Source organism: Prionailurus viverrinus, chromosome F1, assembly GCF_022837055.1.
Source record: "Prionailurus viverrinus isolate Anna chromosome F1, UM_Priviv_1.0, whole genome shotgun sequence".
Classification (NCBI taxonomy): domain Eukaryota; kingdom Metazoa; phylum Chordata; class Mammalia; order Carnivora; family Felidae; genus Prionailurus; species Prionailurus viverrinus.
This window is the reverse complement of record NC_062577.1, coordinates 41929902-41945191: the sequence shown is the minus strand read 5'-3', so window position 1 is coordinate 41945191 and position 15290 is coordinate 41929902. Positions and strand designations below refer to the sequence as shown.

Genomic DNA, 15290 nt, shown 5'->3' with positions numbered 1-15290 from the left:
TGCAGCAGAAAAAAAAGCCGCCTCCCCAGGGGCTCCCCAAATGGTATACCTCCTCAAGGTTGCCTTTCTCTACCAGGACTCTTCAACCTCTGAAATAAATTCCCAAACACCTGTCAGATTTCAGTTGTCCTTCAAGGAAACCTGACCCAGACACCCAGAGGCAAACTGCCGCCTTTCTCTCTCCAAGAACCTCCTGCCCCTCCCCCATCCCATCTAGCCTGGGGGAAAAGGCTGCCAAAATAAGGGCCAGCCCTTCAGGAGCAAACCTAAAGCCCACTCTGAAAATTCCTTTCCAGAGCCCTTGGCCCCTGGCACAGCCCATCCCTCGGAGGCTCAAACCCACCTATGAAACCACCTCTGGGCTCAGCCTGCCCCCACCTGCTCCACCCAAAGAAATGAACATCCTGCAAATCAGGGTGGAAATACATGTCTCAATGGTCCACGGAGCATATGCATTGTGCTATTTTTCAAAGCCCTTACCTTTGACCTGAGTATCGTACTCTGCTATGATCTCCTTATCCTTTTTGAATTTGGCCGGAGACGTCATGTTTTCCTTCTTTCTTCCAAATTCAAATTGTGAATTGATAGATCCACGGGAAAAATCCAACCACCGAAATCAATACCTCCAAGACCGCTTCTCCCAAGGGCAGAAGGGGCCCCCCGCGGTGGTCTCCAGCGCTCCGGGGAGCGCGGGCTGCGGGCTGGGCAGAAGGCTACGGCGGGCACATGCAGACGGTGGGCGCTGGGGCCGGGCGCGGCGGCGGCTGGTTCCTGTGCTAGAGCCGGAGCCGCAGCCTCAGCATTAGCCGGGAGAACTGCAGCGCCCGGAGGTTGGCCTGGGGTCTGACATCAACGACACAGGCAGGGAGTGGAAGTCCTTCCGCACAACATGGTGTGGGGGGTGCGGGGGTGTGGACGCGCCCAGCTGTGTCCCCGGGAGGGAGTGGGTGCGTAAAAGGGTGCCGGGGGAGGGCTGGGCGTGCTTCGCGGTTTTTTGTTGCACAGGCTCGAAGATGCTGCAAATCAAATCCCAAACGGGAGCCGCAGCAGCGCAGACTGGATCGGAAGTCGTTTGCTCCGGTTCACTTGCCTGTAAATGCAGGGAAAAGGGGAGGGGGCGATCAGCCCCGGCGCAGATCCTAATCGCGGCGGGGGTGGGGTAGGGGATGTCGTTCCAAGCCCGGCCTGGGCCCATTCATCTCGGCCAAACGCCGCCCGGCCCACAGAGCCCGGCGCGGCGAGGTGCGGAGGAAGGAAGCTCCCTCCGGATTTTGTTTTAAGGCTGGAAGAAAACACTTTGGAGCAGCCGCCTGCGCGGGCTTCGGGTGGGGACTGCGGCGGGAACGCGGGGCTCCGGGCGGGGACTGCGGCACCTCCGCGGCCTCCGAGCCCCGCCAGCGCTGGGCAGCGGCCAGCCGAAGGGAGCACTCTCTGCAGTGGCTCCGACGCGGCCCCTGACCCCCGGCTGGGGCAACTCCCAGGACATCAAAAGGGATCAAAGCCAGGGAGGGACAAGCCACCCGGGCACAACTTTTCTTCCCCTCCCGCCCCTCCTCCCAGTTGTTTTGTTTTTGGTTACTAGCTTCTCTTGGCAGCAAAATGTTGAGGGGGGTGAGACCTGCAGGAAAAAGCCTGCTCCGCACGGGGCACATCCAGGAAAACAATGTGGTCGGCAAAAGCAGGAAACGGGTTAGAGGCGAGGGTCGGAGTCGGGAAAACCCAGGGGCGGGGGGCGGAAGGCAGCCGCCGCCTCCCCCAAGTCACGGACGAGAGTAACTCTTAAATGACACCCCCAATATTTTCTGTCACCCATGCCCAGAGATCCCAGATACCGCACCCAAACCCAGGCTCGGTTGGGGGGGGGGGGTGAGCGAGGGGGGTCGGGAGGGACGGGAGGGTCGCAGTCCCGACCCTTCGCACCAGGAGGTGCCTGAGGATATCCCGCCCTGGCCAAGGTCCGGGAGGCGGGAGGGAAGCAGCGGGAACGCAGAGTTAGGAGTCTTGCTCCCCACCGTGCCACACCGGCGACCCTCCCTCCTAGGTCGCCCCTTTCCCTCTCCGTGTCAGGGGAGGGGGGGGTGCTCCGCTGGTGTCTCCCACTTCCCGCGCCGGGAGGAAGATGGAGCCCAGGCGGCGTGGTGGTTCAGGCGGGCAGGAAGCGGGGAGGGGGGTGTGAGGTGGGGTCCAGAGGCTGCATGGGAGCAGGGGATAGATGACTGGAGCTCCTGCACACGTTTGGGAGGCGGGGAGAGGGCAAAGGGAGGATTACCTCGGGGAGGGGTGGGGGGTGGTGAGGAGGCTACCGTGGCCACGATGTTACATGGAACGGAAGGATGTTAGCAACTTGGGGACCTGCTATGGGTCTAGGGAGTGCGTGAAAGGCACCATTCCAGGAGGGCAGGGGGCTGGAACAGGGAAAAAGCCCCGGAAGCAGTGCGGAACAATCATCCTTCTGGGTCCTGGGCTGTAACCCGGCTGTCTGCCAGGGCTTGGAGACAGGGGAAGAGGATAGCCGATGGTTACGGGTGATGCCAACGACGGTTGCCCAAAGGTGGACCAAGCCTGCCCGTGTGCAGAGGACTTGGGGAGGGGGCTGAGGACTTGGGGAGGGGGCTGGGTGCCTGCTGCACAGCGGCAGAGTCCCAGGGCAGAGCCCGAGACTGTGCGGTGAAGGGCAGTGAGAGATGCAGTCTTGAGAAGTATTATGGGCTGTACTGGAAGATTTGGAGAGGGTCGAGGGGGAGGGCGTCTGAGTGATTCCGGGCGGCACGGCTAGGCGATGCCGCAAGCAGCATCCGCGCCCTCTCCTTCCCGCCCCAGCCCGGGTTTGTTCAGTCAGGGCTCCAGCCCGGCGGCCGGGAAGAGGAAAGGGGAGAGGGAAGGAGCCTTTACCTGGCTCTGACGCGACGGGTCTCAGGTCCCCAGCTTCGCTTCCCACTCAGAGATCTCCTCCCCTCTTCCCCGCCACCCGCTTCTACGCAGATCGGTCCCCCTAGTCCCCTGAGGAGCCTCCGCCAACTCCGCAGGACCCCGCCGGGAAGCAGAGCCCACCCTCTTACCAATCACCGCCCGTTTTCTATCGACCGATGGGGCCTGTAGCCAATAGGAATAGCTGATCTCGAGAGGTCCGGAGTGAGGAGGAGGAGCTTGAGAAACTTTGGAGGTGTGACTAGCACCACCGAGGCGTGGTCATAGAGCAAGCTCCTCCCAGGGTTGCCGAGCCCAGAAGTAGAATTAATGGGCGGGGTTAAAATGGAACCAACAGCCAAACACAAACTCTTGAGAGAAGGCACTACCAATTGGACCGGGGTAGAGAGGAGGGGCGTTGCGGAGAATTTTAGCCAGTAGAGAGTAGAGACCAGTAGGGACTGTAGAAAGTCTTCCAATAAGAAGCGTGAAGGGACTGCCTTGCCTCTTTCACTGGGGCGGGAGTAGGGTTTGCCCAAGCTCCCGGTGCCGGCCAATGGGAGCGGAGGCGGAGCCAAACTCGGCCAACCAGAAAGCCGAGCTCATCTCGGCACCGTTACTGAGGCGGGGCGTACGGTCTCCAGGCCACTAAGATCTCAGCAGGGGAAGGCTCCCGAGCCTTCCAATGCGGGACGCGGGCGAACTCTGGTTCTCCCAATCGGTGCGCTGCGCCTGCAATTCAAACTGACAGCCGGTTGGAAAGGCAGAGAGAGCGGAAGAGGGAGCAAAACGCGACGCGTTCGCTGATAGAGACCCCAACGCCGACTGAACCCCAAAAGCGACCTCTGCCCCGTCCCATCAACACCATCGCGCGCTCCGGAGCGGCCGCTCCGGAGGAGACCTAAGGGGACAGCGGGGGGCACGAGGGAGAGCTGAGGGACCGGGACCAAGAGAAACGGCGCGAGATCCAGCCAGCACGCTGAGGGCTGGGGGCTGCCAGGAGAGAAGTGAAGCGGGGGCCTAGCAGCGAGCAGAGCGGAGGAGGGAGGGTCCTGGGAGGACTGAGGAGAACCCGGGTTCGTCCGGGTGGGAAAAGCCGAGGGGATTTCTGGATCCTGGGAAGAGGAGAAAGATTTCCAAAGAGGAGGCGTGGGTCGGGACGCGTGGCCGGCGATCAGAGGGCGAGGAATTGGAGCGCTCCGAGGGAGGGGCTTAGGAGAGGAGCTTTCACGGAGGGACTCTGCAGGAGAAAGCTAAGGGAATTGCTACAGGGGCGGGAGCTGAAGAGTAGAGGAGTCTTTTAGACGCGTGGCTGGGGAGTCTGTAGAGAAGTTCCCAGGCCTTTTGTAGCTCGCCGCCTCCCCACTTCAAATCCCACTGCCTCCCCCTAAAGTTAAAAGGAAAGCCACATTTGCTGCTTCGCCCTGTTCCTACTCAATAAATATTACTTTCACCCTCCCACGGGAAAACAGGAAAGAACTCATTTCCTTCCCAGTTTTAGGGCTTAGAAAAAAGGTCGAGGCCTCGCAATTTGATTTTTGGCCTGGGGGAATCCAACTAGGAAAGATACTGCTCTTGTTTCCTTTTTCAAAACCCCGCACCGCATCCTTCCCGGGACGCCATGTCTACCAGCAGTTGTAGTTTCGAGGACCGGTGCGTGTCCATCCTGTGTTGCAAATTCTGTAAACAAGTGCTCAGCTCTAGGGGAATGAAGGCTGTTTTGCTGGCTGATACTGAAATAGACCTTTTCTCTACAGACATCCCTCCTACCAAGTAAGTCTTGCTAGTGGCGGGCAACGGTAGCCTTTAACTAAATGGGAAAAGTGTATGGTTTGGACCTCTGGGAGTCAACAAGGAGGTTATCATTTTGGTGTTCCAGCCACTCCCAACAGTCTGATGATCCCCTTGGAGTATAACTAAGTGGGCAGACTGTCTGGACAAAGTCTGTGGTTTAGCCAGAGTGGTCAGTCCTGATGTAATGTTTCTGGTTCAATTATAGTCATGTGACCACATCCCTTAAGTTGGATCCCCTGGCGCTGTGCCCCGCCCAACCATACTAACTCACTGGATCAAATCCACGACCTAGACCCTAGACTCTAGGTAAATTCAGGCAAGGTTCTCTGTACTGTTAGAAGAGTTAAGTTTTTCATTTTTATCCATAAAGTTTTAGGCCAAAAATATTCATAATTTGCTGCCATTATTTGCAATTTGCCAGGCTGAATCAGATCCATTGTCCAGGTAATTCAGTGTTCTTTAACAATCTCTCTCTTAATGAGAGAGAAATAGATTTTTAGCCTATGAAATAGACCTAGCCCTAAAACAATCCTTGTCAACTATTTCAGATACTATGCATTTGTTTGCATCATTAAATCCTCTTCAATTCTGTTTTCAGACACGTAAGAATTTGCTACCTATTTGGAAAAATAGCCATTTTATTTTACTCAAATGTACATTTTTTCTAGCTCCAAGAGGTACTTTCTCTTCCATAGGCAGCATATTTATGCCCTTATGTAATTTTCAAGATTTAGGCTAACAATCATAATACTTTAAAATGAACTTTGTGATGATAGAAACTTCAACATTTTGGAAATATACTCAAAAGCTATGAACTCCTCCTTTCTTGAAACCTTTTCTGAAATGGTTTAAGTGTAGAGATGCCTACTGGCAAAGCAAATGGCTCTCATTTATTGCAAAGATATTTGGGTTAATATTTTAAGTACTTCTGTATGTGTGTGTGCACCTGTGTGTTACAAAAAAAAAAGCACTAGACAATAAATCTAGAACCTACTATTGCACAGGTTCTATGATTTTTTTTGTCTAACGCTTTTTCTTACTAGTAGCACACACACAGATGCACACATGCAGACAAATTAAAAAATTTTTTTAAATATGTATTTGTTTTTGAGAGACAGAGCAAGCACAAGTTGGGGAGGGGCAGAGAGAGAGAGAGAGAGAGAGACAGGGAGACACAGAAAATGAGGCAGGCTCCAGGCTCTGAGCTGTCAGCACAGAGCCCGTTGCGGGGCTCGAACCCACGAACCAGGAGATCATGATCTGAGCCAAAGTTGGACCCTCAACCGACCGAGCCACCCAGATGCCCCTAAAATATTAACCCATTCATCTTTGCAATAGATGTGGTAAGCAATAAGATGAGGGCTCAGATATTGAATTGTTAGAGGTTAGACCAGAGTCTACATTAGAACCAGGTTTTTCTTATTGTCTCTTCTTCTTTATAGGGGTTGTAATAGTAATGGATTAGCGTGCTAAGATATGTATGAATTAATGAACACATAAGATTATTTAAGTGGAATTTTGTCATATTTATGGTAAGCTCAGAAGTATTAACTGACTCTTACAAAATATACTATCATTCTGCTTTAGAGTCTCTTTCAGCTCTTTGGGTCTACAAAATTCATGCTAAATCACAACCAAAAATACAAGGATATGGAAAAATCGGAACCCTGTGCACTATTGGTAGGAATATGAAGTGGTGCTGCTGCTATGGAAAATAGCATCGAATTTCCTAAATAAATTGAGAATAGAATTACCATATGATCCAGGAATCCCACTTCTGGGTGTATATATGTATCTGAGTATGTGTTTATATTTGGATATATACCCAGAAGAATTCAGTGCAAGATTTAAAAGATATATTTGCACACCTGTGTTCTTAGCAGCTTTCCTCACAATAACCTTGGTTAACCTTGGTCACTGTGAAGAATGCTGCTAGGAAGCAATGCAAATGTTCATTAACAAAATGTGGTATATGCATACAACAAACTATTACTCAGCCTTGTAAAGGAAAGCTATCCTGCCATATGCTACAATAGGGAGGGGACTTGAGAACATTATGCTAAATGAAATAAGGCAGTCACAAAAAGACAAATACTATATGCTTTCACTTATATGTGCTATATAAAATGGTCAAATTCATACTAACAGAAAGTAGACGGTGGTTGCCAAGGGCTGAGGGAAGAGGGAAATGGGGAGCTGTTTGATGGACATAGAGTTTCAGTTTTGTGATACGAATGAGGTCTGGAGATTCATTGCACAACAATGTGAATACACTTAAGACTTCTGAACCGTACATTTAAAATGATTAATTTAGTAAATTTTATGTTATATGTGTTTTTACAACAATTTTTTAAAAAGTACCTTTGACCATTTCTGCACATTTCCTTCTCCAGTGCAGTGGACTTCATTGGAAGATGCTATTTCACTGAAATCTGCAAATGTAAACTGAAAGACATCGCATGTTTAAAATGGTAATTTGTGGCAAGATTCTAGATGGCCCTGCATTTGGAAGATGGATGTTAACACCACAGCACAGAGAAAGGTTCAGTGGGCTGCATCAAGCACTGGTTATAACCCATGCAGTGAGCCATTGAAAAACCATTTGTTACTTCGAGTTATTTTTTAAAAGGGTCTTGTGTCACATTTGTATATGATTTTATAATTTTTCAAAGCACCTTGACAAATATCTGCTTTAATTTTCAGAAAAAGTCAATGTAGTTTGGGAAGATAAAACAGAGTTACAATCATAAAAATCAGGCTTGAGCCCTGGCCCTACTCTTAACTCTAAATGTGATCTTGAGTAAATTCCTTAAGCCTCTAAATCCCTGGACCTCTGTTTCCTTGTTTAATTTATAGCTTAAGAAGATAGAAACAATCTTCTAACTTAAGAAGATAGAAATTTAAGTATCTTTTGTGTTTACCTTATGGAGTGTTGTGAAGATTAAATTAATTACGAATGTTAAAAGGCTTGATAGACTATAAATTACAACACAGATGAAAACTATTACTATTATCTTTTGAGAGGTAGACAGACTTGAGTATTATTTGTCCCATTTTAGAGAGAAGAAATTTGAGATTTTTTTTAACATTTAAATGAGGTTTGGATTATAAATTATAATCCAAATAATTTAAATTCTTATGTGCTAATGATGATTTAAATTCATTCTTTCATTCATTCAAACCATACATTGAAGTCCTACTATGTGCTAATCATTGCTATAGGGGCTGGAAACACAACAGTAAATAAAACAAAGTCACTGGCTTTTGGACATTATATTCTAGTGGGAAGATGATTGGTTAGTAAGATATTTAAATCAATAAGATATTGAATAGGGTGGAAGGTGCTCCAAAGGAAATAATAATGATAATAATAATAATAATAATAATAAATTATAGAGAAAAATAGAGGTTGGGAGAGTAGGTAAGAGCTATTTGAGATAGCATGGTCTGGGATGACCTCTCATGAGAAGGTAACATTGGAGTTAAATCCGAAAGGATGACAAGGAGCTCAAGGGAAAATGTTCTAGGCACAGGGAACAGCTAGTGCAGAGAACCCAAGGCAAGAGGAAGCTTAACATGGTCATGGAATAAAAAGATGATGGCCAGCATGGCTGAGACATTGTGAACGTCAAGGGAGAGTAGTGGGAGTAGACTGGAGATGCGGTCAGAATCCAGATAGTCTAGAGGAACGCTGTCCAATAGAAATCTACAAGCCGCATATGTAACTTAAAATCTTCTAAAAAAATCTAAAAATAAAGAAAATCTTCTAATAACCACATTTTAAAAAGTAATAAGAGACAAGTGAAATTAATTTAAATTGTATATTTTACTTAACCCATATAACCAAAATATTGTTTCAACATGTAACCAACATAAAAAATTATTAACAAAATATTTTACATTCTATTTTTTATCCTTAGTCTTTAAAATCCAGCATATGTTTTATATTTACAGCACACTTCAGTTCAGTCTAGCTAAACTTCAAGTGCTCAACAGCCACATTTTGGATAGCACAGATCTAGACCTTCATATGAAGGGGTTTTTTTGTTTTGAGTTTTGGCCAATGGGAAGCCACGGAAGGGGCCTTAGCAGGGGAGCAAAATGGTCTGAATGCGTCCCTACTAGAATGTTAGCTCCATGAGAATAAGGACTTTGTCCACTGCTGTATTCCCAGCACCTGGAACAGTACCTGACACATAGTAATAGATGCTCAATAAACACGAATTGAATGAGTAAATGAATGAATGAATACGGATGGTGATTAAAGCCATAGAATTTACTCTTGCAATATAGTCCTACAAATAACTGTCAGTCCTGGTCCAAGAACAACTTGCTCTCATGTGTTTGCCTTTCAAGCAGATTATGATTAGAAGACATATTTTAGGTAGGCTGGTACCTTTTATAGTATTTTTTTATAGGGCCTCACAAAACTGACTGACTCCCACATCTCCCAGGGTGGGAACAAGCTATAATAAGAATTGTTACAACCCAAGGTATAAGTACATGTTATCATTAAAAAAAAAAAAAAAAAAGTACTAGCTAAAATGTTCCCTGTATATTCACTTTATTTAATAATGACCATATAGGAAAAAAAAATCTGTGGAAGAGTGAAGTACTTGTAATCAGAGGGATAATCTTGAAGACAGTCAAAAACTTTTGCAACTTTCTCTAGAAGCTACGGATTTGCCTTATTTCTGAATTCCTTCAAAAACACTAAAACTAAAATTAGAGCAGCCAGCTTGTGTTTGGTTTACAGGGGCTCATGCTGTCTTCCTACTCCTCCATCTGTTGAGACAGTTTTTAGGTGCTGGCGTAGAACTAGAACATAGAAGAACCCAACTTGCCACAGTCCTGGGGATAGCAAAAACCTTTTATCTAATATATTTTGTCTGTACAGCACCTCAATTCTGGGTGTTCCACGGAACACATCACAACCTTATGGCATGACGTCTAGAAGCTACCTTCTGAAAGGACAACGTGTAAAGCAGGACCAGCAAGGAAATGGAGAATGTGTTAGTATTTGACAGTAGCACTGTCAAATTTAACATTACCAGAGTCACTCCCATCCCAAAGATCTAGCAATGGAGGTTGTTAGGAGGAAATGAGGACTCGAGGTGGTCTGTTCATTTACATTAGCACACGAAAATGTTTATATGGCCAGTTATTACCTGGTATCTGAGTATATTTACTTTTCTTTCTTAGTGGGAACATTGTGGGTTATCATGTGATTGTTCCCTGTTGTTCCTGCCTTCTTTCCTGCAACAATGGACACTTCTGGATGTTTCACAGCCAGGCAGTTTATGATATTAACAGACTAGACGCTACCGGTAAGAAACAATTGACTCGGAAATTCCTCTAACATTTACTTGTCTACCAAAACCTGAGTGAAACTCCCAATTGATTGTTTGAGGATTCTCTCTGAAACCCTCTCACCTGAGTTGAAAGTGTGAAACTTCAGGGCTTTTAACCCAAATATTCAGTTAGGGGAACTACTAGCCAAAATTCCTTGCCATTTCTATTTCATTGTTGTATATACAAGAGCCTCAGACTTGGCTCTTTTGCTTCTTGGTCTCTTAAAATTAATAGTTGCTCTAAATTGTTGCACTGATACGTATTACATCTCCAGAGAATTTTGGAAGATTTTAGATCTGATGGTCAAGTGTGTGTGTGTGTAAGAAAGTAGGGAGGGGAGCCTGGGCCAGTAGGACCTGGGAGGGAGGATGACTAGGTAACCTCTGTATTTGGTGATATTGCTTCAGGAAAGAAAAAAAAAAAAAAAGACATTTTGACATCTATATTAATAAATTATGATGGAATTTTATTCAAGGGAAATATTTAATGCCGATACGTTGTACTAGTTATTTAGTAGGAAAATATACAACCAATTCTTTTTTTTTTTTTTTTTAACATTGATTTATTTGGGGAGAGAGCAATCAGGGGAGGGACGGAGAGAGGAAGACAGAATCTGCAGCAGGCTTGCACTGACAGGCTGACCACATAGAGCCCAATGTGGGGCTCGAACTCCCCAACCGTGAGATCATGACCTGAACCAAAGTCGGATGCTCTACTGACTGAGCCATCCAGGCGCCCCGACAACCACTTCTTAAAGGATGTTTACATAATACATTTTATATTGTCTGCAGCCATTTGGTTTTGTTGTGCACATGTGTTTTCTCTATCTCATACCTACTTACACAACAGACCAGGTTGACTTGTAGTGGGACTTTTTTAGTGGGAACTGAAGTTTGCAGAACTTTAGTTTACAGAACAAATTTAAAGAATTCGATAATCCAAGTTGGCACTAACACCCTCAGGTTTTTAAATGTATGTTTTAATCTTCTTCAGAACTTAAAATACATTCCTCTTCTTAAGGATGATTTGTCTTCACAGACGGAAGATCATGAATTGTAAGCTAGGTTCTGAGGGTCTTTAAACCTTCCAATTATGCTTGGGTTTTTATAGACTCTGATTTTTTTTTAATCACCTGGCATTCAATTGTAGCTCTCAACCCATCATTTGGGGGTCTTAATTTCAGACCCAAAAATGACGAAGGCCATTTTTGAGGAGAGACTTATCTGAACTCCCCTGAGACACAGGCTCCTAACTTAGGCCTCCAGTTTTATATTTGTGTTGACCATGGACACATTAAAGGAAGTTTCTGCTTTGATACTATTTTTCCTGCTTCATAGAATTCAAAACACAGGGTGGAGATTTTTCCATTTTGATTTACTTTTTAATTATTGGTCAATTTTTCAAAGATAAAAGCCCAGCATTCTTGCATTCACATTGAATCTAATCCATGAGAAACAGATGTATCACAGGATTTCCTTCCTCCCTTCTTAACAGAGAAAGGAAGGTGCTCCTTCTGTCAGATCCAATCTCTTAGTTTATTTTTTCTCCTTTGAACCAATTGTGCCGAACTACTCATGTCTCTGAGTATTCACTCCAAGAATATCAAACTTCTCCTTTGTAACCCTAATATTGTGATTTAAAACGAGACTTTCAAGATGCTTGGTATAAAACAGGGTTTCTCATGATGCTGGGACTGTCCTTGAATCACCTGAATCAGCTGCATCAAAGGAACACATACACAAGCTTTATGAAATTCTAGAATGTTTAGATGGAAAAGGCCCCAAGTCAATGTCCTAGGCTAGGCTTCATGTGTCCACCTGATTTCCCAAAACTTTCCTGAGGACTCTTGAGAAACCTCAGTTCAAATTCTCTGGGATTGGCAAATGCCCTCAAAGGCAAATTGACTTCAGCTCTCCACTTACCTTTATGGTTCTAATTATCCCTTAGATTTTGGCCTAGTAACTCCTTATTATTCCATTAGCTCATCAAAGCCATATTACCGGAAGCAGAATACTGTTCATTCTTGGGAGGGGAGGGGAGGGCGGAGTATTTTTTATTATAAACAATGCAAACACAAAAAAAATGCAGAAAACAATATGATAGACTTCTGTATCCACCCCCGCCCCCCCCAACATGAAATAGTTGCTAACTTCTTGCCTGATTAGATTCTAGTATCTCAACCAAGAGAGACAGTTGATTGTTTCCACTGTTTCAACAATGCCACAGTGCACCTCCTTGTACATATCTCCTTGAGCACCTGTGCAAAATGGCAGTTAGAGGAAGTGATGAGTGATGGGCTCTATTTGCTGTATATATATATATTTGCTCTATACGTATTTAATTCACACAACAGAATTCAGAAACAAAAAGAAATGAGCTAAAGCTATACATGTGGGTATAGGAAATCTCAAAAACATGTTGAATGAAAAAAGCAAATTAGAAAAGATACATATAATGCCATACTATAAAAAATTTAAATACATTAAAAAATAACATTAAAAAATAATATATATTGTCTGCAGTTGCATAGACTCAGAGTAAAGGTAGTAAGAACACCCATGGTGTACTTACTGGTGGTAGTGGAAGCGAGATTGAAACCAAATCTCCAAACCCTGGCTCATTCTCTTCCACCACGTGGCCACACTGACAACCTGATAATGTGAGATTTGCTTTCCTTGTTGGACTCCATTGGCTCCCCTAGAGGTCAATTAATAAATTGTATTTTTTCCCAATTTAGTACTTTCAAGTTCTGTAATACATTACGTGCCCAGAACAAACCATATCATTATCTTCCATCATGTGTCTGTCATGTTCCTTCTATATGCCTAGGCTAGATTCTTCAGTATGGAATCTGACTACCCTTTCACCAGGAGGCTTTAGATTGTTGGGTTTGTTTGGTTTTTTTTAATGCTTATTTATTTATTTTTGAGAAAGAGAGAGAGGGAGACGCAGAATACAAAGCAGGCCCCAGGCTCTGAGCTGTCAGCGCAGAGCCCCACATGGGGCTCGAACTCATGAACTATGACATCATGACATGAGCCAAAGTCAGACACTTAACCGACTGAGCCGCCCAGACACCCCTAGATTGTTGTTTTGTTTGATGTAACGGCAGCTACAACCTGGATAGCCTCCAGACTAAAACCCACCTATAAGAAAGGATTGCAGTTCGTATTATAAGTGGCTCTAAAACCTTGTTGTTTTTAATCACCAAAAAGCCACCAGCTACTTTTGTGCTTGTTGAGGAGATGAAGAGACTTACTCAAGCCTTTTTCCTGTACCCTCCAAAGAGACACTTAATCTAAAATAATCTTGTGAGATCTCCATCCTTAAAAATCATTAAAATAGATTTGAAACTTACCAGTGTAGAGCGATTATGGCATAATACGCTAGAGGCAGAGTTTGAGGAAATGGGCCCTGAGATCCTTCGGAGTTCGAAGATTCTAGAATTCAAGCCCTTCAAAGGGCTTAGAAATGTTTATGTCTTAGATGAATAATATTAGGTAATTTTTATCTATGGTACATTCTTTAATATCTTTTCTCTTTACTGGTAACACTATGGTTCCATATAAGAATGTTAACATACAAGGTTTTCTATATCATGTTCCGAGTTGTAATAGTAGCTGGCTCTAAGTAATTTTATGATCTTTTCTTTTCAGGTGTCAACTTCCTACTTTGGGGCAACTTGCCAGAGATAGAAGAGAATACAGATGAAGACACATTCGATATCTCAGCAGAGGAGTGCATTCGATGAATGGGATTATGAGATGTATAATACCCAGACATTTTCCTATTTAAAAGATATATTAATGGACTGATTTTAAAAATATTAGCAAGGATATACTACGGATTTCTCCTTTTTTTGGAAAAAAAATGAGACATTTGTTGATTTATTTATTTGCTATCTCAGATGAATTACCTGAATTTAATTTGAGTTATGGTAGTTCTTTTCTTCTATGGCTCCCTCCTCCTCTTCCTCTCTCCACCCTCCACCTGGTACAGATGTGTTCTTAAATTCAGATTGGAGGTTATTTCATGTGTCACTCAACTACCTCACAGTCTTAGGGAATTTTTCTTACAACTAGATACCAGATACCGTTAATTTTATATTCTTGAATAAGGGGCGTTAGTATACATACATGGGGTGTATCCACCAAGTATGTATCCATGTGTATACCCAGGCATACATATGGCAAGCTCAACTGGGAATTAAAGCTTAACAGGAATTTTTTAAAACACCAAGCTGTTAGGTTTTCATGGGTACTGGTTATCCTGTGTCATACTGGTGAAAAATCCCTAAAATGGAGCAGAACTTTGTGAATCAGCAAATAGAATAAGTTAAAACTTTAAAATATACGGAGAAATTCTCTTAATTCCTCAGCACGATGTTAGATAAATGAATTTTAACAACAAAATTATCAGTATATACTGTTTCCCAGCATGATTTATTTATGTTCTTCTAAAGTCATGCAGTTATTGTGTTATGAAAGCAGGGCAACTGAACCTCCATATTCTATTCTCTAGGCCTTTTTCTGTAACTAGCAAATTTTAAATGAGTATTCTCACTTCCAACCCTTAAATAGAAAAAAAAACTAAAGAAGTGTTTTGCTTAAGCCATTGTACATTATAAATGATGTTTTTGTTTTTGTTTTAAGCTGCATTCAGAGCCACACAGGAATAGGAAACTGGGATAGTGTTGGATTGTGGTTTTAGGTATAGCTAAAATCAGTGTATGGTTTAGTAATATCTCAGCTGTAAGCATTTTGTCAATAGCGATACCTAAACACACAGAGTTGTGGTTTTGTAAATAAAGTTTTATAAAAATGACCAGCCTGCCTTTAATCTTTTACTGTAACCACGTTTCTTACCCCAAAATGTAAAGGTGTAGAACACAAGAGCTAACATTTATTGAGTGCTAACTATGTGCCAGATCCTGTTCTAAAGTCTTTACAGGGGCAACAGGATGGCTCAGTTGGTTAAGCATCTGACTCTTGGTTTCTGCTCAGGTCATGATCTCACAGTTCATTAGTTTGAGCCCCACATTGGACTCTGCTGTCAGCACATAGCCCTCTTCAGATCTTCTGTCCCCTTGGCTCTCTGCCCCTCCCCCCATGTGTCTCTCTCAAAATAAATAAATAAACTTAAAAAAAATAAACCGTTTACAGATTTAATTCACTTATTCCACACAACAAACCTATGAGGTAGGTATTATTATTCCTTTTTTACTGATAAGACAGGTG

The 15290-nt window shown here is 44.2% G+C and overlaps 2 protein-coding genes across 10 annotated transcripts in view; one reads left to right on the top strand and one right to left on the bottom strand.

The window, feature by feature from the left end:
* The window catches only part of SRGAP2 (SLIT-ROBO Rho GTPase activating protein 2), a 234583-nt gene extending 231558 nt beyond the window's left edge, over positions 1-3025 (bottom strand). For all 8 annotated transcript variants that reach the window (XM_047839711.1, XM_047839713.1, XM_047839712.1 and 5 more), the window contains exons 1-2: positions 2893-3025; positions 481-1090 (exon numbers count right to left, since the gene is read on the bottom strand). In XM_047839711.1, coding sequence (XP_047695667.1) covers positions 481-547 — 67 coding nt within the window. In that variant the 5' untranslated portion in view covers positions 548-1090; positions 2893-3025. The remainder of the gene's footprint in view (positions 1-480; positions 1091-2892) is intronic.
* A 649-nt stretch (positions 3026-3674) lies between these two features.
* FAM72A (family with sequence similarity 72 member A) lies at positions 3675-14843 on the top strand. Of its 2 annotated transcripts, XM_047839719.1 has the most exons (4): positions 3675-4680; positions 7095-7172; positions 9904-10028; positions 13710-14843. In XM_047839719.1, the coding sequence occupies exons 1-4, from the start codon at positions 4529-4531 to the stop codon at positions 13802-13804; spliced, it is 450 nt and encodes a 149-aa protein (XP_047695675.1). In that variant the 5' UTR covers positions 3675-4528; the 3' UTR covers positions 13805-14843. The 2 variants fall into 2 exon arrangements, with proteins under 2 accessions (XP_047695675.1, XP_047695677.1); XM_047839721.1 differs by lacking the exon at positions 9904-10028.
* Positions 14844-15290: the final 447 nt, after the last annotated feature.

Bases quoted from the DNA above. Each gene is read 5' to 3' on its own strand.
- FAM72A (XM_047839719.1), top strand. From the start codon at position 4,529: ATGTCTACCAGCAGTTGTAGTTTCGAGGACCGGTGCGTGTCCATCCTG. The intron at 7,173-9,903 runs GTAATTTGTGGC...TTTCTTTCTTAG, and splicing joins GACATCGCATGTTTAAAATG to TGGGAACATTGTGGGTTATC. The intron at 10,029-13,709 runs GTAAGAAACAAT...TTTTCTTTTCAG, and splicing joins TAACAGACTAGACGCTACCG to GTGTCAACTTCCTACTTTGG.